This window comes from Rhizopus delemar, genomic scaffold, assembly GCF_000149305.1.
Source record: "Rhizopus delemar RA 99-880 supercont3.3 genomic scaffold, whole genome shotgun sequence".
NCBI lineage: Eukaryota > Fungi > Mucoromycota > Mucoromycetes > Mucorales > Rhizopodaceae > Rhizopus > Rhizopus delemar.
The window spans coordinates 1,473,861-1,500,694 of NW_027137829.1; the positions used below are offsets into that span (position 1 = coordinate 1,473,861).

The 26,834-nt window shown below is 37.4% G+C and overlaps 10 protein-coding genes across 10 annotated transcripts; 5 read left to right on the forward strand and 5 right to left on the reverse strand.

Annotated features, from left to right (window-relative positions):
* Positions 1–1,768: 1,768 nt before the first annotated feature.
* Positions 1,769–8,028, forward strand: RO3G_04752 (succinate dehydrogenase [ubiquinone] iron-sulfur subunit; the record flags this gene model as incomplete). Its single annotated transcript, XM_067659342.1, has 11 exons — positions 1,769–1,889; positions 1,963–3,670; positions 3,727–4,011; positions 4,064–4,468; positions 4,521–4,941; positions 5,029–5,202; positions 5,262–6,483; positions 6,537–6,695; positions 6,745–6,839; positions 7,298–7,553; positions 7,610–8,028. 11 exons carry the CDS (start codon positions 1,769–1,771, stop codon positions 8,026–8,028), a joined length of 5,265 nt encoding a protein of 1,754 aa, XP_067515443.1.
* Positions 8,029–9,613: 1,585 nt separating this feature from the next.
* On the reverse strand, positions 9,614–10,283 carry RO3G_04753 (uncharacterized protein; the record flags this gene model as incomplete). The annotated part of the gene is made up of 2 exons (XM_067659343.1): positions 9,614–10,053; positions 10,106–10,283. The coding sequence occupies 2 exons, from the start codon at positions 10,281–10,283 to the stop codon at positions 9,614–9,616; spliced, it is 618 nt and encodes a 205-aa protein (XP_067515444.1).
* A 1,878-nt stretch (positions 10,284–12,161) lies between these two features.
* On the forward strand, positions 12,162–15,200 carry RO3G_04754 (uncharacterized protein; the record flags this gene model as incomplete). The annotated part of the gene is made up of 8 exons (XM_067659344.1): positions 12,162–12,197; positions 12,265–12,387; positions 12,442–12,696; positions 12,749–13,481; positions 13,537–14,177; positions 14,234–14,646; positions 14,845–14,911; positions 14,964–15,200. The coding sequence occupies 8 exons, from the start codon at positions 12,162–12,164 to the stop codon at positions 15,198–15,200; spliced, it is 2,505 nt and encodes an 834-aa protein (XP_067515445.1).
* Positions 15,201–16,085: 885 nt separating this feature from the next.
* Positions 16,086–16,505, reverse strand: RO3G_04755 (uncharacterized protein; the record flags this gene model as incomplete). Its single annotated transcript, XM_067659345.1, has 1 exon — positions 16,086–16,505. The coding sequence occupies one exon, from the start codon at positions 16,503–16,505 to the stop codon at positions 16,086–16,088; it is 420 nt and encodes a 139-aa protein (XP_067515446.1).
* A 673-nt stretch (positions 16,506–17,178) lies between these two features.
* On the reverse strand, positions 17,179–17,995 carry RO3G_04756 (uncharacterized protein; the record flags this gene model as incomplete). Its single annotated transcript, XM_067659346.1, has 2 exons — positions 17,179–17,504; positions 17,557–17,995. The coding sequence occupies 2 exons, from the start codon at positions 17,993–17,995 to the stop codon at positions 17,179–17,181; spliced, it is 765 nt and encodes a 254-aa protein (XP_067515447.1).
* Positions 17,996–18,715: 720 nt separating this feature from the next.
* Positions 18,716–19,333, forward strand: RO3G_04757 (uncharacterized protein; the record flags this gene model as incomplete). Its single annotated transcript, XM_067659347.1, has 1 exon — positions 18,716–19,333. The coding sequence occupies one exon, from the start codon at positions 18,716–18,718 to the stop codon at positions 19,331–19,333; it is 618 nt and encodes a 205-aa protein (XP_067515448.1).
* Positions 19,334–19,786: 453 nt separating this feature from the next.
* Positions 19,787–20,296, reverse strand: RO3G_04758 (uncharacterized protein; the record flags this gene model as incomplete). The annotated part of the gene is made up of 1 exon (XM_067659348.1): positions 19,787–20,296. One exon carries the CDS (start codon positions 20,294–20,296, stop codon positions 19,787–19,789), a length of 510 nt encoding a protein of 169 aa, XP_067515449.1.
* Positions 20,297–20,953: 657 nt separating this feature from the next.
* RO3G_04759 (uncharacterized protein) lies at positions 20,954–21,593 on the reverse strand (the record flags this gene model as incomplete). Its single annotated transcript, XM_067659349.1, has 2 exons — positions 20,954–21,486; positions 21,536–21,593. The coding sequence occupies 2 exons, from the start codon at positions 21,591–21,593 to the stop codon at positions 20,954–20,956; spliced, it is 591 nt and encodes a 196-aa protein (XP_067515450.1).
* Positions 21,594–24,845: 3,252 nt separating this feature from the next.
* RO3G_04760 (uncharacterized protein) lies at positions 24,846–25,595 on the forward strand (the record flags this gene model as incomplete). The annotated part of the gene is made up of 3 exons (XM_067659350.1): positions 24,846–25,077; positions 25,122–25,377; positions 25,523–25,595. The coding sequence occupies 3 exons, from the start codon at positions 24,846–24,848 to the stop codon at positions 25,593–25,595; spliced, it is 561 nt and encodes a 186-aa protein (XP_067515451.1).
* A 475-nt stretch (positions 25,596–26,070) lies between these two features.
* RO3G_04761 (uncharacterized protein) lies at positions 26,071–26,580 on the forward strand (the record flags this gene model as incomplete). Its single annotated transcript, XM_067659351.1, has 2 exons — positions 26,071–26,401; positions 26,531–26,580. 2 exons carry the CDS (start codon positions 26,071–26,073, stop codon positions 26,578–26,580), a joined length of 381 nt encoding a protein of 126 aa, XP_067515452.1.
* Positions 26,581–26,834: the final 254 nt, after the last annotated feature.

Consider the following 26,834-nt stretch of genomic DNA (forward strand, 5'->3'; position numbering starts at 1 on the left):
ATCTGATGCTTATATTCAAATCATCATACATAAACTATTCAATAGCGTAGTTGGTTACCTTGTACTCTTTATTGTTTATGCTTTTTGCTGATCTTCAGTAATTGATTGGATAACCAATGGTCGTTTCAACAGGCTTGTCTGTCAAAGAGATAAATATATCAATCATCTGTCATTTTTTTATTAATATTTGGGCTTATTAAGATAAAAGTTGCCCAGTGTGTATATCAGCCTTTGCCGAATGTTTGCCTTTGTTTCTCGGCATACAAAAATAACTTTGCTTTTTTTTAATATCACTTTGTAAAACGTAGTACTAGTTAATAATCAAAAATGGGAAAAGCCTACAGACTATATAGAATGTTTCCTTTGACAATATTATCTTAGCCTTTCAAATAGAATTGCTATGTATACCTTTAACTGATTATATTTTGATTATTCATAATGTCATTTGGGTTTCTATTTCTAAAAAGATAGTATATAAATCGTTGGAGTTGCAAGTTTCAACCAGTTGTATATTTTTCACTTCTTTTTCAGACTTTATTTTGTTGAACTCACCCATCTCTAACTATCTGACGTATGAAGGAGACCTCGGCAAACCAGAAAATAGATTTTTTAAGGGAATTAGACCAAAGTAGAATTGATGTCTGTGGGATATTTGAGTCGTCAAGTTTTGATTTGTTTACAAAAATGTGGAACTTGTACAATGGCCTCTTTTAAGAATCAGACTCTATATTAATCTCAGCTTTTCCAAATTTGGTGTTAAATCAATTTATGCAGAAATGGTTATTCTGTAATCAATGGTCAGAGAAGCAATATGATCGTCTCCCGGTCAAAACACTCTATAGATTATTGAGAATCAGTTCACTTGATCTTCTCTTCTAAACATCCATCATTCTTATGATTTATATATTGAAATTGAAAATTTTCTTTTAATTCATTTAAACACATTTGTAAAGCTGTTTATGAAGCACGTTCGATCTATACATAATACCTCACAATTTTGAATCTTCTCAGTTCAACAACCAAACTTTATGTTTTCGAAAGCTACTAATGAATAATAAAAACATAGCCTTGACATTGGCCATGTTAAATAATGCTTTTCTTTATATATTTTTTATTTTTAATATATAATTGGTCAATCAGAAAATTATATTTCCTTCTCCTTTAGCCTTAACTTGAAATCGATCGCATTGAGCAGAATATTAAATAAAAAATAGAAAGATATACATTAGATATTTAAACAATAAATAAACAAATCAACCATGTCTTTCTCTCTCTTTTTTTTTCATAACTCATTACTACTACCAAATAAAGACGCCAATTTGTAAACAAGCATCTATATTTTTCAGGTAAACTACGGGTTAATAGACAAAAGAATACGTCATTGCATTAAAGTAGTTCCAAAAGTGTATTGAAACTCAACTGTTATTTTCCTCAATTTTTTTTTTCTTTTTTTTTTATTCTACTTTTCTATCATTGTTTTCTTTTTTTTAAAAAAAGAAATAAATGACATATTTAATTAATTTATAAAGTGTTTGACATAAAAAGAACAAATCTATTTACAATGTCAAGGTTTTTTTTTTTGCTATTAATTGAATAAAATACACATTAATAATATTAAATCAATAGCAGCGATTATAACAGCAAAGATTCTGCCACATCAAAATATCATGCACAGTTATATTCTGGTCAAAAATTGCTACAAAAAAGACATCAAAAATTACAACAACAACAACAACAGCCACAACACAATGAATCTTTTTACAAACCAATGTCAATCAATAATAGAATACTTTCATTTGAAGCACCTAATTTATATCAAACATCATTACAATTAACAACAGAGACAGATATTCATGCTTGGTGGACCGCACTTGTTAATATATTTTCTAGTAATAAGCATGTAATAATAAACAAAAATGTATTCATACTAAAATAATATATTTATTTACAATACGTCTTAAGGTACATCTTTTCATGCTACTCGAATTGCTTTAAGTATTCCTCAAGACTCAAACGATCCTTATTCTGGTCCTTGGGGCCTAAAAGCAGTTTACAACAAAACAGGTTCCATCAGTCGAGAATCAGCAAGTGAGGATCAATCAAGTGAGGAAGAAAATGGTGGAGATTTTGACTATTTTTTACACAGTCATCGTATTCATGAGACAGGTCCTCATCACGTACCTTGGTGTTTTGAAAGATTACAACCATTTGAATCTGAACCTGAACCACTCATTAATAATCCAAGTGTACAGAAAATACTCAAGAGAAATACAGTTGTTGTACTATCTAGAGAATATCGTAGAAAATCTTCTTCAAATGTCAACAATACACCTTCTACTAGAAGAAAGTATGGAAGCGATGAATGTAATTTGGATTTATTTAAAAAGGCTTTATTGGATCAAGTTGAAGAAAAAAGCAGTAGTCCTTATACGCCCAGAAGAAGATCCGCTTGGAATTTACCAGTGATCACCACACCCTGTCTGTCACACAAGGACGAGATTTTAGTGGATGGTTCGAGCTGTATTGATGTGGAAGAAGAAGTAGAGGCGAACATCGCAAGCAGTGCATTTATACAAAACTATGATGAATATGAACAACAGCAGCCTTCCCCTTGGTCACAATCGCCTGCACCTTCTCCAGCCATTATGGATTCAGAAGTCAATCCATTCTTTCAATCTCCCCCTGATATTGACGATGATGCCTTTAATCCTGATTCAGCAGAAACTTATTATGACAAGTCATCCGTTCCATTTCCACCACCCATATCCAATGTACACTCTATCGTTCATGTTCCTCTCTTTCACCCTTCCGATGCCACTCACCCACCTAATGGAAAGCATCATCCAGCACCAATTGCCATCTTGTCCTTTTTGGCTCCTATCGTGCCATACCCTCAAGTGCTGATAGCAAGTATATCTTCACTTGCGCCTTTTATCTCTGCTAGCTTTACAAATGCCCTTCAGAGTTTTCAGATAAAGAAAAAAAGTCGTTTTTATAGACAATACTCATCCAATGACACCAACATGCAAAGTTCAGATTCAAACAATCAAACCAGACGATCCTCTACGACATCTACACGAGAGGAAGAGGGCGAAGAAAGAAGTTCAGTTATAGAAGAAGAAGAAGAAAGCGAAACACCAACGATGGAAAAAAGACCCAATCATTTGGATTTCATGTCCAACTTTACTCGAAGCTCTATCGAGACCGTGACAGAGCATCAACTGGCAAAGGACGGTCTGACGGACGTCAAGACGCTCTCGCCTTCCTCTGCTGCGGTCATCGAAGGTTGGGGAGCAGTGAGCCCTACGACAGGTTTACCCATCTCTTCTTCTATACCACCACATGTCATGTGCAACGATAAAACTTGTAATCTCCACACAAACAAGGGAAAAGAAAAGCTATCCGAAGAACAAGTTGAATCGAGTGCGTCAAAGGCAACTGACACAGATTATCTTTCATCATCTGCAACTGAATCAAAGAAAAAATCACAACACAGCCGGAGACTGAGAAAAAAGAAGTCAAAAAGATTTAGAAAACATTCAGCGAAATGCCATGAAGATGATGGGTTTCATTATCATGGTTTAAAAAAGGAGACATTGGATCGGTTTTTGGTTGCACCCAAACCAAGTCTACTGCGGTTGATTATTGATGGAATACCTATTCATGTGTTGTAAGTTTTATCCAAGAAAGAAAAAAGAGAAAAATAACAATCGTGCTTCCCTGTAGTACTTGCTCTCCTACTTCGGGTCAAGTCACCTGGGTGAATAATCGAATGTTACAATACACAGGATGTCCATTAAAAGACCATTTGGGTCCCAAATGGTTATCGCACATGCACCCTGATGACCAGCCTGAATGCAAAAAGGCATGGGAACTAGCTTTTGAAAAAGGGAACGGGTTTGCGGGTGAATATAGGCTGAGAAGATTTGATAATGTGTATCGCTGCTTCTTGTGGAGAATTGTTCCTTTGAGAGATTTGAAAGGAAAGATTATTCATTGGTTTGGAACATGGTAATTCGAGTTTATATATTATTTGTGTACACAGTTACCAACATACCTTTAGTACGGACACACATGACCAAAAAATGGCAAAAGAAAGCAATATGCGTCAAATAGAGATCGAAAGCAATGAAAGAAAGTACAGGCTATTGGCAGAAGCCATTCCTCAGATCGTATTCACTTTTTCTCCAGGCGCTGGTTTAACTTACACAAATGGAAAATGGAGCTGCTACTCTGGGAAATCCTTTGATCAAACAATGGGTCTCGGTTTCATGTCCTGTGTTCATCCAGAAGACAGAGCCAACTTACAACTACCAGATTTACCTGCACTGCAGCAGAACAAAGCTGGTGTCTCGTGGCAAACTGAGATCAGATTGCTGAGCTCTACAGGTGAATACCGATGGTTTTTGGCTAAATGTGTATCTGTGGATGAACTAGATACAGGCGATGTGCGTTGGTTCGGTACCTGGTAAATTTATATGAATAAGTAAAAAAATGTATTGTATTAATACGTAATATAGTACGGATATTAATGATCATAAGCTATTGGAAAAAAAGTTAAAGGAAGCGCATGATGCAGCTCAAAGATCAACTGAGAGCAAAACACGCTTTTTGTCCAACATGTCGCATGAAATCAGAACACCCTTGATTGGCATCACTGGTATGCTTAACTTCTTACTGGATACCGAATTGACTGCAGAGCAAGCAGACTATGTGCACACAATACAACAGTCGGCTGAATCTCTTTTGGTTGTCATCAATGATATTTTGGATCTCAGTAAAGTAGAAGCTGGTATGATGAAACTTGAATGGGAACCGTTTAGCTTGGTTACTACGATTGAGGACACGAATGAGCTCATGTCTACTTTGGCCATACAAAAGGATTTGGAACTTAGTTTTTGGATAGACGATGATATACCTGATGTTATTTTGGGCGACAGAGTAAGATTAAGACAAGTCTTGTTAAATCTTATTGGTGTAAGTAGATTTAGTTTAATTTGCTGCAATATCTAAAATAATTCATACTAGAATGCAATCAAATTTACCTCTGAAGGAGAAGTATTTACTAAATGCACCTTGCAAAATCTGGATAAAGAAGCATCTCAATTGACTTTACTGTTTGAGGTATTTGATACAGGTGCTGGATTTGATGCTGCAGATGAATCCATCATGTTTAAGCCGTTCTCTCAAGTAGACAGTTCGGTAGGCTCCATACTCCTTATTACTCTTAATTACTTCTAATCGCTTCTTTTTTTTTATAGAGTACCCGTAAACATGGAGGTAGTGGTCTTGGTTTAGTCATCTCCAGACAGCTAATCGAACTTCACGGCGGTAAAATGGGTTGTAAAAGTGAAAAAGGCAAAGGCTCTGTCTTTTTTTTTACTGTCAAATTTGGTATTGCCGCTGATGCTACCAAACCTCAACCACATACTCCTAAGAATGAGATAAACCACGACCCTTTCTTCAGAACACATGGATATAGCAAGGAAGCAATGATAAAGCAGCAGAAGGGAGAAGATGACATGCCCGTGACATTTGTAAATAGGGCTTTATCAGATCAAGATAAAAATCAATTTATGCCTTCCCCAATGGCGCACTCGAAAAAACATAGCCAGTTGGTCGAGACATCGAGCAATAGTCCTGTAGAGATATTACAAGATGCACTTATGTCCAAGACAGCCTCGATGCAACTCAAACCTCCTCCAGTTCGGAATCCTGGAGCTGTGAATAAACCAACAACAGAGGTCATCATCAAGACCTCACCTCCTAAACAGACTGTGAGGTCATCCTCTGCTGACCTACGTATTCCAACCATCGGCCACAGTCCGGTGAATTCGCCTAACTCGGTTGTTATCTTACCACCTCGTACGCCTACTTGCAACTCACCTCTACGTGCTCTTATCGTCTCACAGTGGAAGATGTCTCGAGAATCGATGGTGAAACATGTCCATTCAATCCTTAGTGGGCTCATGACACAAACCGATGGAAATCATTTTCAGATCGATACTGCAACAAGTCAAATGGAAGCAACCGAAAAGGTGGTAGATCCTTATGCGCCCTCCTATGATTATATCATGATCAACTTATCCTCAGAACAGCAAGTTTTACTTTTAACAAAGGCTATCCGTGGATCCCTGCAGCAGCAGCAGGCTAGTGTGCTCGTGGTCACAACTCCCATGCAGCGCTCACTGATTACCGAAAGTGCCAAGGGTAGAGAGGATGAGGTGCTTCCCAAGACGTGTGGATTTGTATTCAAGCCTTTAAAACGAACCAAATTACGTTGGTATTTCGGTCTGAGACAACAGCATGAGTCATGGACATCTAATAATTCAACACAGACTAACAATACGCATTTGAATGTTCAAATGAGCCAAGCATCGACGCCTGATACACCGTTTAAACGAGCTGCAACACAAAAGGAAATATTTAAGCGTATGGAAGCTGATGTAGGCGATAAAGGATATAGGGTTTTACTTGTAGAAGGTAATTTAAGTTGTATTTAAAAGTCTAATTGGTTAATGTGTCTCTTTGTATAGATAATTTAGTGAATCAAAAAGTGCTAACAAGATACTTGGCAAGAGTTGGTTTGAGTGTAGATGTCGCTGTTCATGGTGGAGAATGTATAGAGCTTTATATGAAGCATCCCAAGAACTATTACCATTTAATTTTATGTGATTTGTTCATGCCCGTAAAAGGTAAATAGCTTGACGTTTAATTGACGTTTGGTTGTGTAACATTTATTAGATGGTTATGAAACGACTCGTGAGATAAGAGAATGGGAAAAGGAAAACTTGGGCAAGGATGAGAAGTCAATTCCGATCATTGCACTATCAGCTAATGTAATGAGTGATGTGGCTGATAAATGCTTAGAATGTGGGTTTTCCACATACATTTCAAAACCTGTTAATTTTGCTATATTAAGTGATGTAATCAGAAGCTTTCTTTTAAAAACAAACAAATAAAAATCTTTTTTTTTTTGTTGCATTATTTTTACATTTCTTTCTCATGTCTTTTCTTACATTATCAAAAACTGCTACTAGACTTCCTTCTTTCTATGCTGCTACAAACATCGTAAAAATATAAAAAATCAAGTATAAAATTCATGCTAATTGTCTTTTTTTTTAAAAAAGAGTCTCATTCATAGCTTAAAAACAAGTAGCAATCAAACAGCTATTGCTAATCCCTCTCCTCCTCCATACGAACCAGATAATAAAAAAATTAGATTCAAATCCTTTGATATTTATCGATGGGTAACTAATTGAATGATTTTAAAGAGTGTAAATTAACATATTTAAAGAATCCTGATAAACCCTTAGAGAAGCCAGTTCTCCAAACATACAAGGTCGATTTAAATGCATGTGGGCCCATGGTCTTGGATGCTCTTATCAAAATTAAAAATGAAGAAGACGCTACATTGACTTTCCGTCGATCTTGTCGTGAAGGCATTTGTGGTTCATGTGCTATGAATATCGGAGGTATTAATACATTGGCTTGCATTGCTCGTATTGACCCTGATACGTCCAAGTCGCTCAAGATTTATCCTTTGCCTCACAGTAAATATATACATATGCATATAAAAAAAAAAAACATTCTAATGTTTTTAAATTAGTGAACATTGTTAAAGATTTAGTACCTGACTTAACTCATTTTTATAAACAATACAAAAGCATTGAACCTTACTTGAAGCAAAAATCACCCCCTCCAGAAAAGGAAAACCTTCAAACGATTGAAGACAGAAGCAAATTAGATGGCCTGTATGAATGCATTCTCTGTGCTTGTTGCTCTGCCTCTTGTCCTTCTTATTGGTGGAACCAAGAGGAATATCTAGGCCCTGCTGTCTTGATGCAATCCTATCGTTGGATGGTTGACTCTAGAGATGATTTTGGCCCTGAGCGTAGAGAAAGATTACAGGATAAAATGTCACTTTATCGATGTCATACAATTTTGAATTGCTCAAAAACATGTCCTAAAGGACTTCAACCTGCTAAAGCCATTCAGAGAATCAAGATGATGATGGCGACAGAATAAAAACAAAGTTATTAAAAAGCAGTATTGACACATATAGCCAAACACAATAACAAATTTTAATGTAAAGTACTTTATTTTCTTCAGTACGAACATCGTAATTGAAAAGTGCTTCCTGTTGGTTGCAGCTACAATCTAAGATTAACGTTGTAAGCTGTTTATCTCAGTTTTCTCTAATTGGATTTTTATGGCTCTAGTCTTAAAATTTTCATAATATGTTCATGTAAAGTAATGAAATACTAAGCGTACTCATTTTGTGATGTATTAACATGTAAACAATAATCTTATTGTAACTTTAAAAAAAATACACGTGCTTTTAATTTTGCTTTTGTTTTTGCTTACGGGCATTTACCCTTCTCTTACTGAAAACCTATGTTGATCTCGCCTTCGATTGTCAATAAGCTATAAGAATATGACCTATACGGTAGGACTTCTTACTTTACGATATCGAACACTTGCACAAATTTTTCGATTGTAATAAAGGAACACAAAGCAAAGGTTTCAGTCACTACATAAAACTAACAACCAATCACTGTTAAGATCTTTATCTTTTTTGGCTCGAAGTGCTATAGATATTATGTTCTGCTCTTGACGTCTCAACTTATCTCTCTTTTTTGCTCAAGTAATGCATCTTATACTTTGTATTGTTAATCTAGTATAGGATATTGAGAATATTTTCTATTAAGCTTTCTTTCTCATTGATTTTTTTTATAAAGGATTACAGTAAGAACACATATCATCATTTGTTTTTATCTTGAGAAATTTATGTAGACTCTTTAATTGTCATAATTGTTTTAAATCTCTATAATACATTTCTTTTTTCTATGTAAACAATGATGAACGTACTTTGTAAATCTCTGCTTTAATAGACTAAATTCTCTAAAACTATAATACAAATATGTATGCTTTGATCATTGGCAGAGTTTACAGATTAGATGATGTGAACTTTATGACTTGTATGAGGGGATTTTATTCTAGTGCCTCATATAAAAAGTAAATTTGGTTACACATTGACTTGGTCCAAGCGCAGAAATCCTATCTGATACTACGAGGTTCATTTGAAAAAGGAGGTAATAAATTGAGCCAAGTAATTTCATACTTACCAGTTAGGCGTTTTTAATAAGCTTTCAGTATCTTAAGGTTATTGCAGTATAAAGTAGTACAATAATAGCACAAGAATAAACTAAAATCGCTTTTAAAAGAACGTACGTAAGCGACATTAGATATATTGATGAATAAAAATGGTAAAAAAGTGTGTTACTCTTTGATCAAAGCTTACAAAGGTAAAAAAGACATGTTATATCTATTTTGATACCTTTTTTATGAATAAGTTCGTAAAGCTTTCAAAGCCTAACAAAAAATCTTCTATTTTTATTATACATATGAAACTTTGCAGAGAAGAAATTATGAATTCTGCTGTTAATGTACAGTGATTCATTGTTATATATGCTTTGGTTAGAGTTAAAAGGAATAAATGCGAGTTTTATACTTGGTTGACCTGCCAATCAATTACAAATTGTAAAGTTTTTATAAAGTTAAATGTAGATGTGTTTATTTATTTACAAAAGCTCAAGTCCGTTTACATAAATTATTTAGCGTTTTCCTTTACATTCTGACCAGTTTCCTTTATTTTGTCACCAGCCTTTTCTTGCAATTCTTGTCCTTTTTCCTTTGCATTTTCAAGTTGCTTTTCACCTTCCTTCTTTAATTCGTTTGCATTCTGGCCAAGATTAGCTTTGGATTGCTCGTACTTTGTCTTGGCCTCGTCAGCTTTTTCATCAAAAACTTGTTTTGCATCGTGTTTAGTTTCATCGTATTTGGTTTTGGCTTCGTCTACTTTATCATCCACTGATTGCTTAGTATTCAACTTGGCTTGATCATATCGATCCTTTGCGCCTTGAGCAGCTTGAGAAACATCCTTCTTTGTTTCCTGGAACTTGTCTTTAGCATCATCTACTTTTTCTCCAACAGCCTTCTTTGCTTGATACATCTTCTCATCAAAAACTTGTGCTGCGTTTTCATAATTGTCTTTTAAAAAGAATTTAGTTTTTTTTTTATTTTATTTAATCTTTTTCTATACCTGGCTTTCTGTTAAAGTAAAATCCAAGGCCAACAGCACCAATTAATCCCAAAAAGATAGCATTACCACTGGAAGACTTGGGGTTGTTTTGTTGTTGCGTAGCGTAAGTACGTTTGAGAGCGGGATTACGAGCAAGGTAGGTACGAGATTGTAAGATAGAGGTTCTAAAGCTAAACATGTTTTTTGTATATATTCGAATTATAGTAAATGGTAATAGCTAAACGATCATTCCTCTTATATACTTTTTCTAACGCGTCAACACAGACACGATGAAATCATTTCATGTTCCGATCAAGCCAAACTGACGTCAATCTTACAATAAACAGATAGGCTAAAATAAAGGGACTTGAGGATAATATTTGTGAAAATGACGTTATTATTTCATTCAATTATTGTCGCGTCAGTGAAGAAAGGTTAGAATGAGCAAAAGGAATAACAAAATAGGTACACAGGAAGCAATTAAATATAATCATTCTTATTACCATTCATACAAAACAAACGCAAACGAAAATGCACCCACGCTTTAATGATGTAACCGTTTAAAATTTACAGATAATATGGTTTTACGTAGGTTCTAAAAAGAAAGAAATATGAGTTTTAACACTCTCAATTATAGTACTAAAAACGTTCGCCAGCTATTCACTCCAATTAAGGTATTATAAAGCTTCAATGCCCTATGACTAAGAGGTAATAAGAAATGTCTAAAATTCTAATTATGAGATATAATAACAAGAAGAAACAAAACATATTTATTCATACTGCCAACGGGTAGCTTCAAGTTGCACTTTTACCACATTTAATTTCACTTGAATGAACCCTTTTATCCAGCAAATGCCGCCATGTTCATTTGATATATTTTGATCTTATAATAGCAAAAAATCGAATAAAAATAAAAAATATAAAATGATGTACTTGTGAATGACTGAACAAGTAGATAATTTGGAATTAATTTGAATCAAATCAGGGTAGATATGAAAACCAAAAATTAGTATTTTGACAAGTGGGATGTGCATTTCTTTAAAAGGATCAAGCTTGTATAAGAATTTAAAAGATCATTTGGTAAAGCTACCAAATGTCTATGAATATACCTCATGGTTTATCCCAATTATTTAGCTATAAATATCTGGCTCAGATCAGATTAGTAGGATGTGGAAATGAAGAATATATACGTTGCTTGAACGCGAATTCTTTTATTTTGATTTCTACCTTTGTTCCTGTTGCTAATTTCCAAATATCCATTTTTTTCATAGCATTGTACGTCCGAAAAATATATGTTTTATCTGAAACTGTCAAATTGTATTCATATTTGGGTGGTGAAGATGAGATTATTGGTATTCTTGTTGCCGCCGTTGAATTTTGCCTTCATTAGCTTTACAAAAAAAAAAAAAAATAGGCTCACCACCAAAATTTGGTCTAAATGTACACTATCGTTCATGTAAAGTAGACATGCATGGTGGTATATTTATAATTTAATGATGTAACTTGTGTGTTGAATTATTTGAGAATATGTTTTCAGATACAGCAGTTGCTAATAAAAATGGGAAGTAGTATCAATGACGTAGAGTTATACTTCAACTTTGGGCTTGTAAAGTTAACACATTCTTCTTTCTGTCAGATGGCTTAAATCATTCTCTTTTAATATAAAAAGGCACACCTTTACGAGAAAACTCATTAATTACTAAATTTTCAAGAAAGAGAACAACTAACAATAGGACTTGGTGTCTTTTTAAATAAAAACAATTCAATTGACTATAGATGCTACTAGAAGTAATTATTCCCAATAAATCAATCCTTTATATCAAATGGTGCGTTCCTGTCTTGTTTTCTAAAGAGCCCCTTTAATGATCTCTGTTTTAATATGTTGCCATTGTTACGCACGGGTGATCTTTGTTACTTTAATTTTTATATTACGTCACATTGGACCACTCATTTTTTGTGTGGTGAGATACACTTGACAACTATTTTTCTTTTACGAGCCAACGACAAAAGTAATCTAACGTTCCTCTCCTTGTCATTTCTTTGTCAGCTGAAATAAACTCTTTTTCATAGTTAATCAATGAGTGCTTATGAAGCTTTTTCTTTAGCAAAAAAGGTAAGTTGTGTAGCTTACATATTCTGTCCTCTTAAAAACAGTGTTTTTTCTTTTTTTCTTTGTCTAGCTGAATAATGTAACATCAAGAGCAAATCAGCTTTTTCAACATTATAATTTACGCACAAATTCAAGATACCTTTCAACAAGTACTCAAAGCTACCAATCAAGAAATGAATTAAATAAAGCTGCGGTAAAATAGAGACATGAGCCATTTATTAGAATCAATTCTGACACTTTCCTATAGTTACCAGCAATAAGACCTGAGCAAACTCAAATTCATAAAGCATTTAGGAATGCAACTCATTTGCTTGAAGCAAAGCCCTCATCAGTGTTTGAAATGGCTCATGCATTAAATAGATCCAAGATTCAAAGTCGTACATTATTTTCAAATAGCAGCAGCAGTACTAGCCGAATCATGAATTATCGTCGGCTCAATAAACTAGAACAAGAAGCCAACTCATTTCCTCAGGATGCTACAAAACAAGCAACACTTTACAAGGTATACTTTCACCCATTTTCCAAAAAAAAAAATTAATCTAATGTAAAAAAAGGAATGGTTAAGGACAAACAATCCTCATGCAGTGATTGCAAGGTTTGAACGTGGCGACTTTGTTCAAAATGAAGCGTGCTGGCAATACTACATTGCAGCCTTAGCACAAACTGGAAAAGCTGATTTGATATGGACTAGAATTCTTCAAAAACTAGAGCAATCCGGTGCAAAGGGATTATTAAAAGAAAAGGGTATCCCAAAAGAGATGATCCAGCAAGCTATCATGGCCAACACAAGACAAGCCTCAGAAGGCGCGATTGTAACCGGGGGAAACAAGGCGAATCCAATTTATGTGATTGTAGAAGAGGCGCGCAAGTTTATGTTTTGGAAGGCACTTCGATGGGTGGGTGTCACGTTAACCTATGCCTTCTGTATCCTCACCATCCTTTCCTTGGCCCTCGAAAACTCTGGATTGCTAAAGCCAGCGACAACACAAACCGAATATGAGCCGGTAACTCAATCAACCGTTAAATTTGAGGATGTTCAGGGTGTGGATGAAGCCAAGCAAGAATTGGAAGAAATTGTAGAGTTCTTGAAGAATCCTCAGCGATTTACAGAATTGGGAGGTAAACTTCCAAAGGGTGTTTTGCTTACCGGCCCTCCTGGTACGGGTAAAACGATGCTTGCAAGAGCTGTTGCTGGTGAAGCTAATGTGCCATTCTTTTTTATGAGTGGGAGTGAATTTGATGAGATGTATGTGGGTGTAGGTGCAAGAAGAGTTCGTGAATTGTTTGGTAAAAAGAAAAAGAAAAAGAAAAGAAATCAAGTTATAACTCCATTTTTTGTTAGCTGCTGCAAGAGCCAAAGCACCCAGTATTGTTTTTATTGATGAAATTGATGCTATTGGATCAAAAAGAAACCCCAAAGATCAATCTTATATGAAACAAACATTAAATCAATTGCTTGTGGATCTTGACGGATTTTCTCAAACAGAGGGTGTGATATTTATTGCTGCTACTAATTTTCCAGAGCTTTTAGATAAAGCGCTTGTAAGACCTGGTCGATTTGATCGACTTGTGAATGTACCTTTACCTGATGTTCGCGGGCGAATTGAGATCTTGAAGCATCATATGAGAAAGATGCATGTTGCTAGTGAAGTGGATATCAGTGTTATTGCTAGAGGAACCCCAGGATTTAGTGGTGCTGATTTAGCCAATTTGGTAAACTTGGCTGCTATTCAAGCAAGTCGTGAAAGTTCAAAAGAAATCAATTTACGCCATCTTGAACATTCAAAGGACAAGATCATTATGGGGGCCGAACGAAGATCGGCAGTGATTACTGATGAAAGTAAGAAGCTGACTGCTTATCACGAAGGAGGACATGCTCTAGTAGCATACTATACGCCAGGAGCAATGCCCTTACATAAAGCAACAATCATGCCAAGAGGATCTGCTTTGGGTATGACCGTACAACTACCTGAAATGGATAAGGTACACATACACAAAGGATGAAAAAAGAAATGTTTTTAAAGACTCTGCATATGTAGGATTCATTTACAAAGAAAGAATTCATAGCACAAATCGATGTTTGTATGGGAGGTCGAGTAGCAGAAGAGTTAATATTTGGAGAGGAAAATGTGACGAGTGGAGCACACAGTGACATTGTAAAGGCCACTGATGTTGCCAAAAGAATGGTTCGCTATTACGGTATGAGTGATAAAGTAGGAGCGATCAGTTTTGATAATGAGGATATGCAATTGTTAAGCGCACAAACAAAACAATTGATTGAATCAGAAATTTCTGAATTAGTTGAATCATCACAAGCTAGAGCCAAGAGAATATTGACAGAACATCGCGATGAATTAGATCGGTTGGCCAATGCGCTTGTTGAATATGAAACATTGGATGCACAAGAAATTATAGATGTCTTGACAGGAAAACCAATCACAAGATCTGCAGTGTAAATAAATAAGGAGCTTTTCATATTTGATCTCAGAGCTAGCCTTTTATTTCTTCTTTTCTCCTTATTATTATTCTTATTCTTATTTGAAACAATATGAACATTGCTGATTTATGCTCAGATGAACCATTAAAAGTGTAAAAACATATTTTATAAATCTTGTGACATTGATATTGAAACACTCTGACTTTATCACAGACCCATTTCGAATGAACAAAAAAATGAAGAATCCTGTACTCCAGCCTTAGCAGAGTCTATCCAACAAGTAACTACCTAAATAACTATACACTTCAAGTGAAATTAACTTTTCTTTATAGATTCAGATGCAGTGTTACAATTTATATAATTGTCTAAAAGATTTACAAGAGCAACATAAAGCCAACTATACCCTTGAAGAGCGTACAAATACTATTGATAATGTATGTAATCTCGCCAAAACAATATGTGAAGACTTGAAAGGAGCAGCCAAAAGTGTGAACAAAAGAGATTATTCACAATTCAATAGTGAAAATGATGAGGAAGAGGAAGACGATGATTATGTAAATATTGAATAATGATGTTTATTTGCGATATATTAAATACTGGATGATTAGAGTGATAAGCAAAAAGATTATGAGCTTATTAGACAAGCTAGAAATAATCAAAGAGGATATAAATATTACAGAAGAAATGTAAGGAGAGAGAACAGCATATCTTATCATCCAATTAACCTACACATCATAGAAGTTGAGCATGTTGGGCCATAAATGCCATTCTTGCAGAACAACAGAGACTCCAGAATGGCGTCGTGGACCTGATGGTGCAAGAACTTTATGTAATGCCTGTGGTTTGCGTAAGAAAATAAAAAAAAGGGGAGAGTCTTGTGGGGTTTTCATTTATATAACCATACGCGTTCAATAGATTACTCTAAATTATTACGCAAAGGAGCGATAGGGGTACAAACAGAGAATTATATTTTATCCAGTCAATCAAATGATGCTGATAAACAAAATGCCCTTACAACTGCATCCGATAGGCCCTTTCCTGGCAACTATCCCTTTATACTCATTGATCCAAAATATGGTTTCAACACAAGGTTTGATAAAAACAATTCACTGCAACTTATGCAACATCCTAAACCAACAGTCACTCAAACAGGCAACAAAAAACAGTTTAGAATCATCAATAATTATACAACCTCGACCCATAATGAAACAGAAGATACTTTTGTAGGATCGAATGATACCAACAACAATCAAAACATGCCTTCTCCACTTAGGATTTATCAATGGAAGCAATTATAATAAAAAAAGGGGAAAGGGGGGAGGAGGAGAAACATACACACACACACTCACACTCACTCACACACACATATACACACAAGCATATACACATATATTATACACACAACAACTATACACACAACACCTATACACACAAAATTATACATATTTATTATATTAGCAAGTAGCAGGAGGAGAATGGGGATTATAAGTAACGTGAAAGGTCACCGAGTTCTTGGGTGCACAATTACGACCGTTACTGAACGTAACACGATAATAATAGTTTCCAGTCTTGGGAGCATCCAGATTGAAGGGGTCCGTGGCGCCCAAGGTAGTCGTCTTTGCGTTGGTCACCAATGAAGCCACCTTTTTGTTTGTTTGAGCACTGTAGAGATCGACCGAAACTGTTGAACTACCGGCCTTGTTCTGTCCAAGATCATAAGAGACCTGATAGCATTGACCCGAGGTCCACTGCAAGTTGGACTGCGTGGGCGACGTGATGCGGAATCCATTACAGGCATCAGCAGGAGCACTGAGTACGAGAGTAGCAAAGAAAGCAAAGAAGAGGATGAGAGCAGAAAAGAAGCGTTGAGTCATTGTTTTTGTTTGATTGATATTGTAATAAAGATGAGAAGAAAGGAGCCGCTATTTATATGATTTTTTTTCTTTTACAAGTGACATAATTGGTAAAGGGAATTATTAATAGCTTGTTCTTGACGATGAAAGGTAAGGTCAGGCTGAGATGTGTTTTTTTTTTTGGAACGAGTCAAGGCTGAAGAGGTGTTTCAGACAGAAAAGTAGTGAGCATGATTTGGCCCGTTTAGCCTGCAATGTTTATCGTATCGACACTCAAAGGCTCGCCCATGCATTCAGATTCATCCAAATGCAACCCCTTTGATGTCGTACAATTTATGCAAACGAACCCTGTCTTGCATGTACCTCCACTCGTTTTGGAAGGTTAGGACAAGTTTGGTAAAAATTTAAAGTTTCGATGTTAACAATAGAAACAAAGCCCAAATAGGTTTAGTTTAAATTTAGAATCCCATTCAGTGGTCATTCGATGGTGTCAGTGGTCAACACCTTCTACAGGTCCCTCTCATGGAGAATGAAGCGATACAACGTTTATTTTTTTTTTGTTTATTTTTTTTTGTTTACTTCTTCTTGCGTGGGAAAACAAAGATGAGGCGTAGATGTCTTGAAGGGGGGATCTTTTGGGCTACTGGATGTTGACTCATGGCTGAAAAAAAAAAAAAAGGGGGCAGTGTCCGTTTTACCGTGTTGAATGAAAGATGCCTTGTTCATAAGCATCACTGGTTTGAACCAGGAGAGCTTCGATATGTTTGTCGATCTGATTGATCTCTACTTGATCGATAAAGAGATGGGAGATGAACCAGAATTTTGAAGAATAATCTGGATGAAAAACCCAATTCTTCATGTTTCTCACATCGCCACCGGTGAAGAGGATGGTTTGAGCCAAGTATTGAAAACAGTCATCAGCATCATAATAATCTTGAAACAAGATCATTCGATCTCGTATGGAGCTCACGGGTATATAGTCAATACGGATATCATGAGGTATGATTCTCTGTAGGGCAGCTGTGCGACTGAGTGAGTAAGCAGGAGGAGAGAGTGAGAGAGATGGACTTACTAGGTTTTAGGCTTGTGATCGTGTCTGATCCCATGATGCTGGTCAGTTTGAGCTGAATTCGAGAGATGTGAAGGGCTTGTAAGGGGGACATGTGGATGAAATCGTCGGCTGTTTGAAGTGAAGGGGGTTGGGTCAGCACGCTTTTCAAAGGCTTTTTGTGTAGGATGAGTGAGTGCTCATGTTGTGGTGGAGTGCTCTCTTCTGAATTGTCCAGTGAGATGCTTTCCGAATCGCCTGAGGGGATACTTTCCAGGTTGTCGGATAGAATCGCTTCGGAAAGGATGTCTTGATTGTAAGAGACTGCGACTGAATTGATGTTTTTAGAGAGCTTTTTACCACAGCTCATCACAGAGTCTGTTTGAAAGAGAGCACGGAATGCCCTGCTGAGTTGTGCAATATGTTGATTGCGATCCAACATCAACTTTAGTAAACTAGGCATGTCCAAATCACTGTCTTCACTCATCCAGGCATGCGCTACGGAACCCTGCTGAACCAAGCTGGTCAATGTCAACTGAAGAACGATAGCTCGCAGGTAATTCGCCTCAAATTCCGTCTGGGCACATTTTCTTTTGAGTGCCTCATTTTCCTTTTTGTAATCCTCCAACGTCTTTTCTTCCTTCTCTCTTCTCTCACGATGTCTTTGCCTGTATGCTTTCTGAGCGGCTCTGTTCTGTGCCCTTCGTTTCTCAGCTGACGGCGGGTTCGGTTTACGTCCAGGTCTTTTTCTTTTCCTTATACGTTCGCCATTCTCTGTTTCTATGCCAAAATCGCTTGCTTGATCAAAGTGATAAAAACTGAATTGACCCTGAGAACTTTCTGAAGTGGTTGACATTGCAAGAAGATTAAAATTTCTTGGCTATCTCCACTTCCAAGTCATCCGTAGGTCCGACCAGGTGTCCGGTAAAAAAAAGTCATTTTCGTCCACTGGAACATGGATCGCCACACTGCGGCGCACACCCCCCATTGTTGTGCAACATCCTCTTTCAAGAGTCATTGGTGATGAAAGTAATATCTTTTGAGTGGAGTCCTAATATGGTTGAGACCTTGAATTAAAATGATTATTATTTTTTTTTCTGCTTAAGTGATCCTATGAATACTCAAATACAAACTGGATTTAAAATAGTTTATATTTTTTTTTTCTTTCTTTCTTTCTTTAAAAATGTCCAAAGAATATAGTTTAAAAGATCTTTATAATGAACAATCAGAAGAAGAAGAAGAAGATTCTGATTTTGTTCTTGAAGGTATTAGGAATAGTCTAATGACAAGCATGAGGTTAACGTGTAGAATAGAAAATGAAGAATCAGAAGGATCAGACATTGAAGAATCAGAAGCTGAGGAAGAATCAACAGCGACAGTAACCAAAAAAAGAAGTTTGGAAGAAACAGAAGATCCCTTAAAAAAAAAGGCAAAGATGGATGCTATTTGGAAAGAGATGAACAACACAAAGCCGACCCAAGAAAAAGGGCAAGAAAGGCCATCGATCAAAGAAAGCGTGGTCAAAGAGGAACCGGAAAGAAAGGAAACGACGAGCAAGATCAACCGGCCAAAGTCCATCCTTTCCTCACTCGTCTCACAGTACGACATCAAGATACCAAAGATGAACACACTCGAGAAAAGCAAGCTGGATTGGCAAAAATTTGTTGAAAAAGAAGACATTCAGGATGACTTGAAGTACAAGAACAAGGACGGTTACATGGAAAAAGTCGAATTTCTTCAAAGGGTGGACGATCGAAGACTACAGCAATTAAAAACAGGTCAAAAAGCCAGTAAAAAATAAAAAAACATGAATTGCATTTCCCCCCTTTTTATTTTATTTTTTTGTTCACTAAAAAAAATGCAGTGGCTTTTGATGGTGTGGGTGTCTGTGGCGACAGTGATCCTTGCAGAGCAAGAAGCCAATGTTCATTCTACAAACGTGTTGAATGCTTCTTTATAAAGCACAGAAAAGTGGGAGGCTACCTTCCGATCATCGTATCACGTGGTAAAAGAGCATGCACCAGAGAGGGCATCTGACTGAATGAGAAGAGGAGACATGATTCTGCTCTAGAAGATGATCATTCAGTGGATCGAACAGGTGGGTAGGATGATGCTGGGTAAAGAAAGAAAGGGGACTGAGACCAGAGAGGGTAGGGATACTTAAGATTCAGTTTACCACCGTCCTAGTCTTTGATGGCGTATTGCTTGGCGTGCGTCTGTTTGGGTTTGAGGGATACGAAAGGTCAGGTCAGGTTCAATACCTGAATTCGATGTTAAAGTAGGGACTGGGATGGGTGGATGCGAGCCCATCCGGACCGCGATCCATTTTATGTTCAAGTAAGGCAAAAAAAGAAGCCAAGGAGGGTCCTGACAGCCAAGTAGGAGACAGAAACAGAGACAAGAACGATTTTCTTGTCCAAGGCCATCCTATCCAGTCAATCGAACGACGATCGTCACGGACGCCTTGGCCTCTGCTTCGTAGCTCGACCAGACACAATTCAAGGAGACGCGCTAGACGGATCCACTGCGGATGAGTGATGGCCCACCGATCCCTGCCCTGGCAGACAACTACCGAACGAACCACTAGACCAGCCAACGGACCTTGGCCGCCTCCCTGTGGATGGACAAGACGATGGACAACCGCCGATCCCTGGGCTTTGACCTGGTTGGATGACGTTTGACTCGGCCGATCACGGTCTGGAGCGATCAGACGAATGGGGTGCCAAGCTGGACAGGACGCAGACGCTCGATCGGCCACATGCATCTTGGAGGGTGTGATCCGAGGCCAAGGCTGGCTGCGGGCGGTCTGAAGGCTTCAGCCAGTCGAATTCATCCTGTCCAAAACAGGGGCCCTGGGCGACAGACGGTTCAACTGGATTCTCTCTCTTGGGCCGGATGCTGACACCCCCCCCTCTCTCTGTGTGGGCTGAATCCCACATCATGCGGGTGCCTCGGACGGGTCTGGTAGAGATCGAGACCTTCCCTTCTTCGAAACCCATCGGCTGGTCGGGGCCGTCGTCGGTGGTCCGGATCGAGAAGACCGGCTTTAGGATCCACAGCAGGATGAGGCACAGACCGATGACTCTGCTCCCCTTTCAAGGCCTCTGATCGACTGTAGGTGACAATCGATCGACCCTGTCTCGTCCCTTGGTCTTCCCAGGTGATGAGCCTGGAGGGTGGGGGTGGAAACGTGATTGTGTGAAACGTGCAAAGGCTGCTGCCTAAATTATTTTTAGATCATTTGCAGTGTTTATTAAGTGTAACGATGAATAAAAAATGAAGCATAAAAGATGAAGGAGAAAGCATAAATACATAAAAAGGCCTTTTGTGTCATGAAAATGAGATGCTAATAAAAAAAGTGAAAGAGGCATAATGAATTGAAATGAATTTCATCTATAAAATAATTTTTTTTCTATGTTGTTTATGACCATGGATTGAATTGAAGTGGTATAGTGTAATCGATGAATGAAGGTGGTTGAATGGGTAGTGAAGATGAATGAACAGGATACCAATAAGAAGGTTCTTCCAATAGATTGAGTTCGTATTGTTGTTGTTCTTGTTCGATAGGCATCGACAATAGCTTTTCAAATTGGGTTGTTTCGAATGAAGGATAAAAGTGATCCAACATGTTATTGTTCTCAGTGTATCCACATGCATAGTGTAACGTGTCATCAGAAGAAGCAAAGCTACTAGTGGGTGATAAAGACAGGATGGGTTGATATAAAAAATCTTGTGGTGTCCAGTGAGTTTGACTGGGAACCATGATTTCTTCTGTTAATTTCGGATAGACCACTTGTTCTTTATATCCTTGTCTTTTCTTGTAAGGACCACGCTTCACACCCTTTTTACGTTCTTTACGATCAGAATCTCGACAAGTGGCTGTTAAACCCAATTTGATACATCGTTTACAGGGTCTTCCATCATCACACTTCTTGCATGCCTTTTGACAGTTGACTGTTTTAAAGAGTCAGTAAAAGAATAGAAAAGAAAGAAAAGAGCTTACCACAAGCATTCTTGACTTGTTTACGTTTAGGTTTCTCCATCGTGGGTTGTTTGTCCATTGAATTGATTGTTTGCATAGTAAAGAAGAGAAAGGAAAAGAAAGAAAGAAAGAGAAAGAGAGCTTATTCTTTTTATATCTCTCTTCATTTACTTTATTTAGCAAGACCCGCCTAAAATAATTTATATCGAAAACCACGTTTTTTATTGCACATGGTCTATTCGCATATTACATGACGCAGCATCCAATGAAATCAAAGAATAAAATCCTTAAAATGAAAAAAATGCGTGCTTTTCAGGTTTCACTCGGCCACGTTGCTTGTGACCCAATGAGAAGGGTTGAAACCATCCTGAATAAGAAGGGAAAGTTGGGTAAGCTTACGTAATAACAAGACCCCTTTTTATTGTTTACGGATAAATGATAAAAGCAACTTGCCCCCCCTTTTTTCTTATAAACGCCCTTTTGCTTTCCCCCCCCACCCCTTCAACCCTTGATCACACGGACGCATGCAATCCACCTTGTTCCAAATCAAACATGCCTCACAGGACAACATTCAACGGTGAGTAATCAAGCAAGGTCCCCAGTTTGACACATCCATTATCTCCGACAGTCAGGGTCTGTTCTGGTTGGATGAGCCCGGTAAAAAAATGAAGGTGGATGAAAAAGAATCGATGGGGTTGGATAGTTCATGATCAGTGTATAGCCCTTGAGGGTTCAGTGATCGGTCAAAAGAGAAAAGGAGTATGGCTCATCTTTATTGATTCACAAAAGGGGAGGACGGACAGAGGATTAGTTTGTAATAGAATCTATCGTCATTTATTTTTTATGGAAATAGAACGTCATCTATTTTAAAAATAAAAAATGATGAATCATTTAGGAAACAAATGAAATCATTTGGAAAAGAGAGGATGATAAAAAGCATGAAATACAATAAACTCAGTTGGATGACATCCTACTTTTCAATTTCCAGAATCCTATTCGTATCTTTGCAAGTGTTGTTCAAAATGAACTTGATAACTCAAGACTTCTGTACTCTTGTCTTTCTCTTGACATCATAAGGACATTTAGGAGCTTGAGAATCTTTTGTGATCACTTCTCACCACAACTAGGACCCTTTTTCTTGGTCATCTCAAGCGTCCCTCGTCTGTCCTTCTTCTTTTGAACAGCTCGAGATGTCTTGTTTTGATCGTGAAAGTCTTTAACAGCAAAAGGAGCAGTGATACACAAGTCTTTGTCATCTATGATTTGCTTGTATGATTCAATAGGATAGTGAACGAATTGAACAGACCTTGTTCCTCTTTGCTTTCCTTTCTACTGCTGACAGAAGACTTTCTTTTGACTATTATGATTCGCCTTTGCTTATTTATTCATGTAGAGAAAACACAAACCGTTGTAAACAGACCCGACTTCTTTTTGAACCCTAAAGTGAATTATTACGTAGTACATCACTGAAAGCAGATTAAAGGAGGAGGGGGGGGGGTTGAAAATGGCTATCAGAATCTTCTTCACAGGAAACTTTTTCGTTTGAAGAGAAGCCTACATTGTCATACATGTATGTTCTATCAACTAAACAAGCCTTTGTTTATCTCTTTGCTGTTTAGAAGATGAAACTTTATGAGCTGATTATCCAAAGCAAGCTTCTTTTGTATTATTTCTACATAGTCTTGCTCTTTTATAGAAAGACTACACTTGCTTCGTGTGAAAATAGATAACGAAAAAAGAATCCCATTTAGTTAGGCTGTCTATCTTTTTACTGCATGAATCTATCCAAAGAGAATCAACAGCTGGTTCTTTTATAAAGAAAGGTAAAAGAGGGGTGTTAAAGATGACTGTTGGATGGCAGTGATGCCTTTGACTGGTTGAATGATAAAAGCCTGTTTACTAGTTATTCGAGTAGGCTGTCAGAGATAAATAAGGTACTCTGAAAAAAAAAGTCTTTTCTGTTTTCAATTTCCACTGAATAAACATCTTTTCTCATCCATAATCAGATAGAAATGGTTGTTGTGGGTAGCATTTCTTGTTCACTTGTGTTCTTTAGGTGATGGATGTATCTCATTTCATCTTGTCATGCCCTGACGATTTATTGCATAAAGAGATCGATGCAACAAGTGACCTTTTGTGTGACAAAGATAGAGGCCAGTTCATTTCTTTTGTTGAATCAGATTCAATCCATAATTCTTTGGACTCTTTTAAATCATTCCACAAGCCTATCCACCACACTCTCTTTAAACACTATTCTCTCTCTCTCTCTTTTTTTTTTTTTTTTTTTTTTTTTTTTTTTTTTTGTTTCCCCGCCCAAAGAACGCTTTCCCTTTTTTTTTTGATAATTAGTCGGCATATGCCCCTTCTTCTCCTTTTTCCCTGGGCAATTTGGATGCATTTTAGCCGTCATTCTCTTCATTTCCCTTTTTCCTTTTTTAATCATTGTCCACTCTATTTTTTTTTTTTTTAAATCCATTTTACCAGGGAAAAATATTGTTACAAGGTTTTCCCATGCATACCCTCCTTTTTTTCTCTTTGCAAGGAATACTCTAGCGTGCACTTGAAACATGTTTTCAATCAAACGTTTGAGTCATGACAAGAGGAGCATCATTTCCTCCTGTTGACATCCATCACGCATCTGTCCTCATTTGACAACAAGGTCACTCCAAAAGAACCATCAGCCAAGAGTAAGAATCAGTCAAGGATGATCCTCAAAGAAGGTGATACAGCATCAGAAAGAGAACTCTCGCTCTTGACTATTCATCACACTTTAAAAAAGGATCCTTTTTTACCAAAAAAAAAAGCCAGACGCGTTTCACTCGCTTGAAAAAGAAACTCCTCTTTCAAAGCAGGATGGTCTTGTTGGGACGGATGATCTCTGGGGCTGTATACACGTGTGAATCACCTCTCATGATTTGATGGACAATAAGAAAGGATAAAGTGCGTTGTTTGTGCGACAAAAGAAGAATGCTTCGAGAACTGATACAATTGGGATTTTTAAGGTCCACTTCAATAAAGTTTAAATTTATTTTTGGTTAGTGTGCATTGATGAAAAAAAAAAAGAGGATGAAACTCAGGCTATCATCACAAGCATTGATAATGTTAACCTCTCCCCTCTTTCTTTTAAAAGAAACAAGTGTAACATTACCTTGAGACAGTGATCATGAATAGTACAAGGTATGACAATATCAATCCATGGTGTCTTTAAAAAAAAACTCTTTCTTTTTCTTTTTCTTTTTCTTCTTTGTTTCCCTCCCCTCTTTCATTCTGTAAACCAATCCAATCTTTCCCTTCTTTAGAAAACAAGAAGGAAGTGTGGATAGACAAAAAGATGAATAAATCACAAAGAGGACATCCCAGTCCAAGAGAAAGTTTCACGAGTTCGAGTACGGACACAAGCAAATTCAACAGTGGGTTTTTGACAGCACCCTCACTTTCCTCGATCGATCATGACCTGAGTAGTTCTTCAGCCATTCATTTCTTGACGGATTCGATGAATGAAACGCATGATTTTGATATTATTGACAGTTTAAATTACGACGATGTGGATGAGATCATGTTGGGTAAAGAAAGTCATCCAGAGTCCTATTGATACTAAATAACACAGACCATGAGTACATGCATCTGAACAGAGAAAAAATCGTCGACACACTGATCAAGTCGGAAGAAAGTTATACAAACTCACTTTGTCTGGTGCAACACTATTTTTTATTGCCCTTGAAAAAGGATCAAAAGCATTCCACCTTTGGCTTTTTGGGTATGAAAAAAGTGGTGTGTACTGAAAGAGAGTATGCTTGGTTATTTGGTAATCTGGAAGACATCGTGCGATTGCATCAAGCTCATCTGAAAAGTTTGAAAGAAAGGTAAGACAGTGAGGATTGACTTTCTGTACGACTGATGATGTCTAGAATGCAAATATGGGGTCCAACACAAATTTTATCAGACGTCTTTCAATCTTGGGTACGCATCCATCCTCTCTTGTACTTTACTGATCCTTTTTCATCCTAGTTTCCTCACCTTGACATCTATCGACCTTACTTCAATAATTATGCTGTTTCTATCACCACCTTTGAACGGTTGACGAGATATCCACCTTTTAAAAAATTTCTTGATGCAAGTAAACATACACTGGACCCACAGTTCGTTAACACCCTCTCTCTCTCTCTCTCTTTAGGCTACACATAAAGAAAAGGCATTGAAAAACACCGACTTACTCTCACTCTTGCAGTCCCCTGCGACCTGTGTCCATCGTTATTTCGAATTGATTTCTCAGCTAGCCGACCTGACTCCGCCCATGCACCCTGATTATGCTGGGTTGGTAAAATGCAAGCAGTGGATCGTGCAATTCCGACAGGCGATGAATGAAAAGTAAGTAAAGACAAAAGCAAGAGAGAGAGAGAGAGCGCTGACTGGATCGTAGGATACAGGATGTTCGAAATGTGGATAGAGTACTCTGGATCCATCAATCCCTTCTGGATGGCCCCTTGACCGTCAGAGCCGAAAGAAGGTTGATCTTGCAAGGCAACCTGTCGCGACTCAACACCAGCACGCGTTCGATGGGTGAAGAAAGAATCTATCTGCTGTTCACAGACGTCCTTTTGTTTGTCAAACCTGTGGACCAAAAGGGTCCTCGATTGCAATACAAGGGTCACATCACGCTCGATCGTGCCCGGGTCCGTGCGATGACCAAGGAAGAAGCCGGTGGTGTGGAGCACTGTATCGAGCTGATCCCTTCCATCGCAGGCGTGGATAATCTGAATACGACCTTTGTGGGCACGACATCGGCTCATGTGCTCTATGTGGGTTCTGAAGCAGACCAAAAGATATGGATCGAACGGTTGAACTATGTGATTCATAATTTGGATAGACTGGCGATGATGAAACAAGGTAAGCTTGGGATTTTCTTTTGGAAAGACAAATCATTCATTCGATAAAAAGCACAAGCCAATAGAAAAAGAATTCAAGATAGAGCACCTAAAGGAAGTGCGATCGCCACTTCTTCCATTCACTCTTTAGATGCCAGCAGTCGATCGTCTACTTCTAAAGAATCCAATTATACCAATTAATAATTCATCTTTCCCCCCCCCTTCCCATTCCTTTCTCATAAGCCCCATTCCTTCCTTTTAATAAAGACCCTATGTAGATATGCTGTTGTATGGTAAATTATTTATTAAAAAGGTATATGAGGGTAGGATCATCATCATTCTGAATCAACCCAATCTGAAGCAATCATTCCAAAATAAGGTACCTGGTATCTTTCTAACGATGCACCATCCAAGTAAGCTCGATACCTTCAATCCATTTTAATATCTATCCCTTC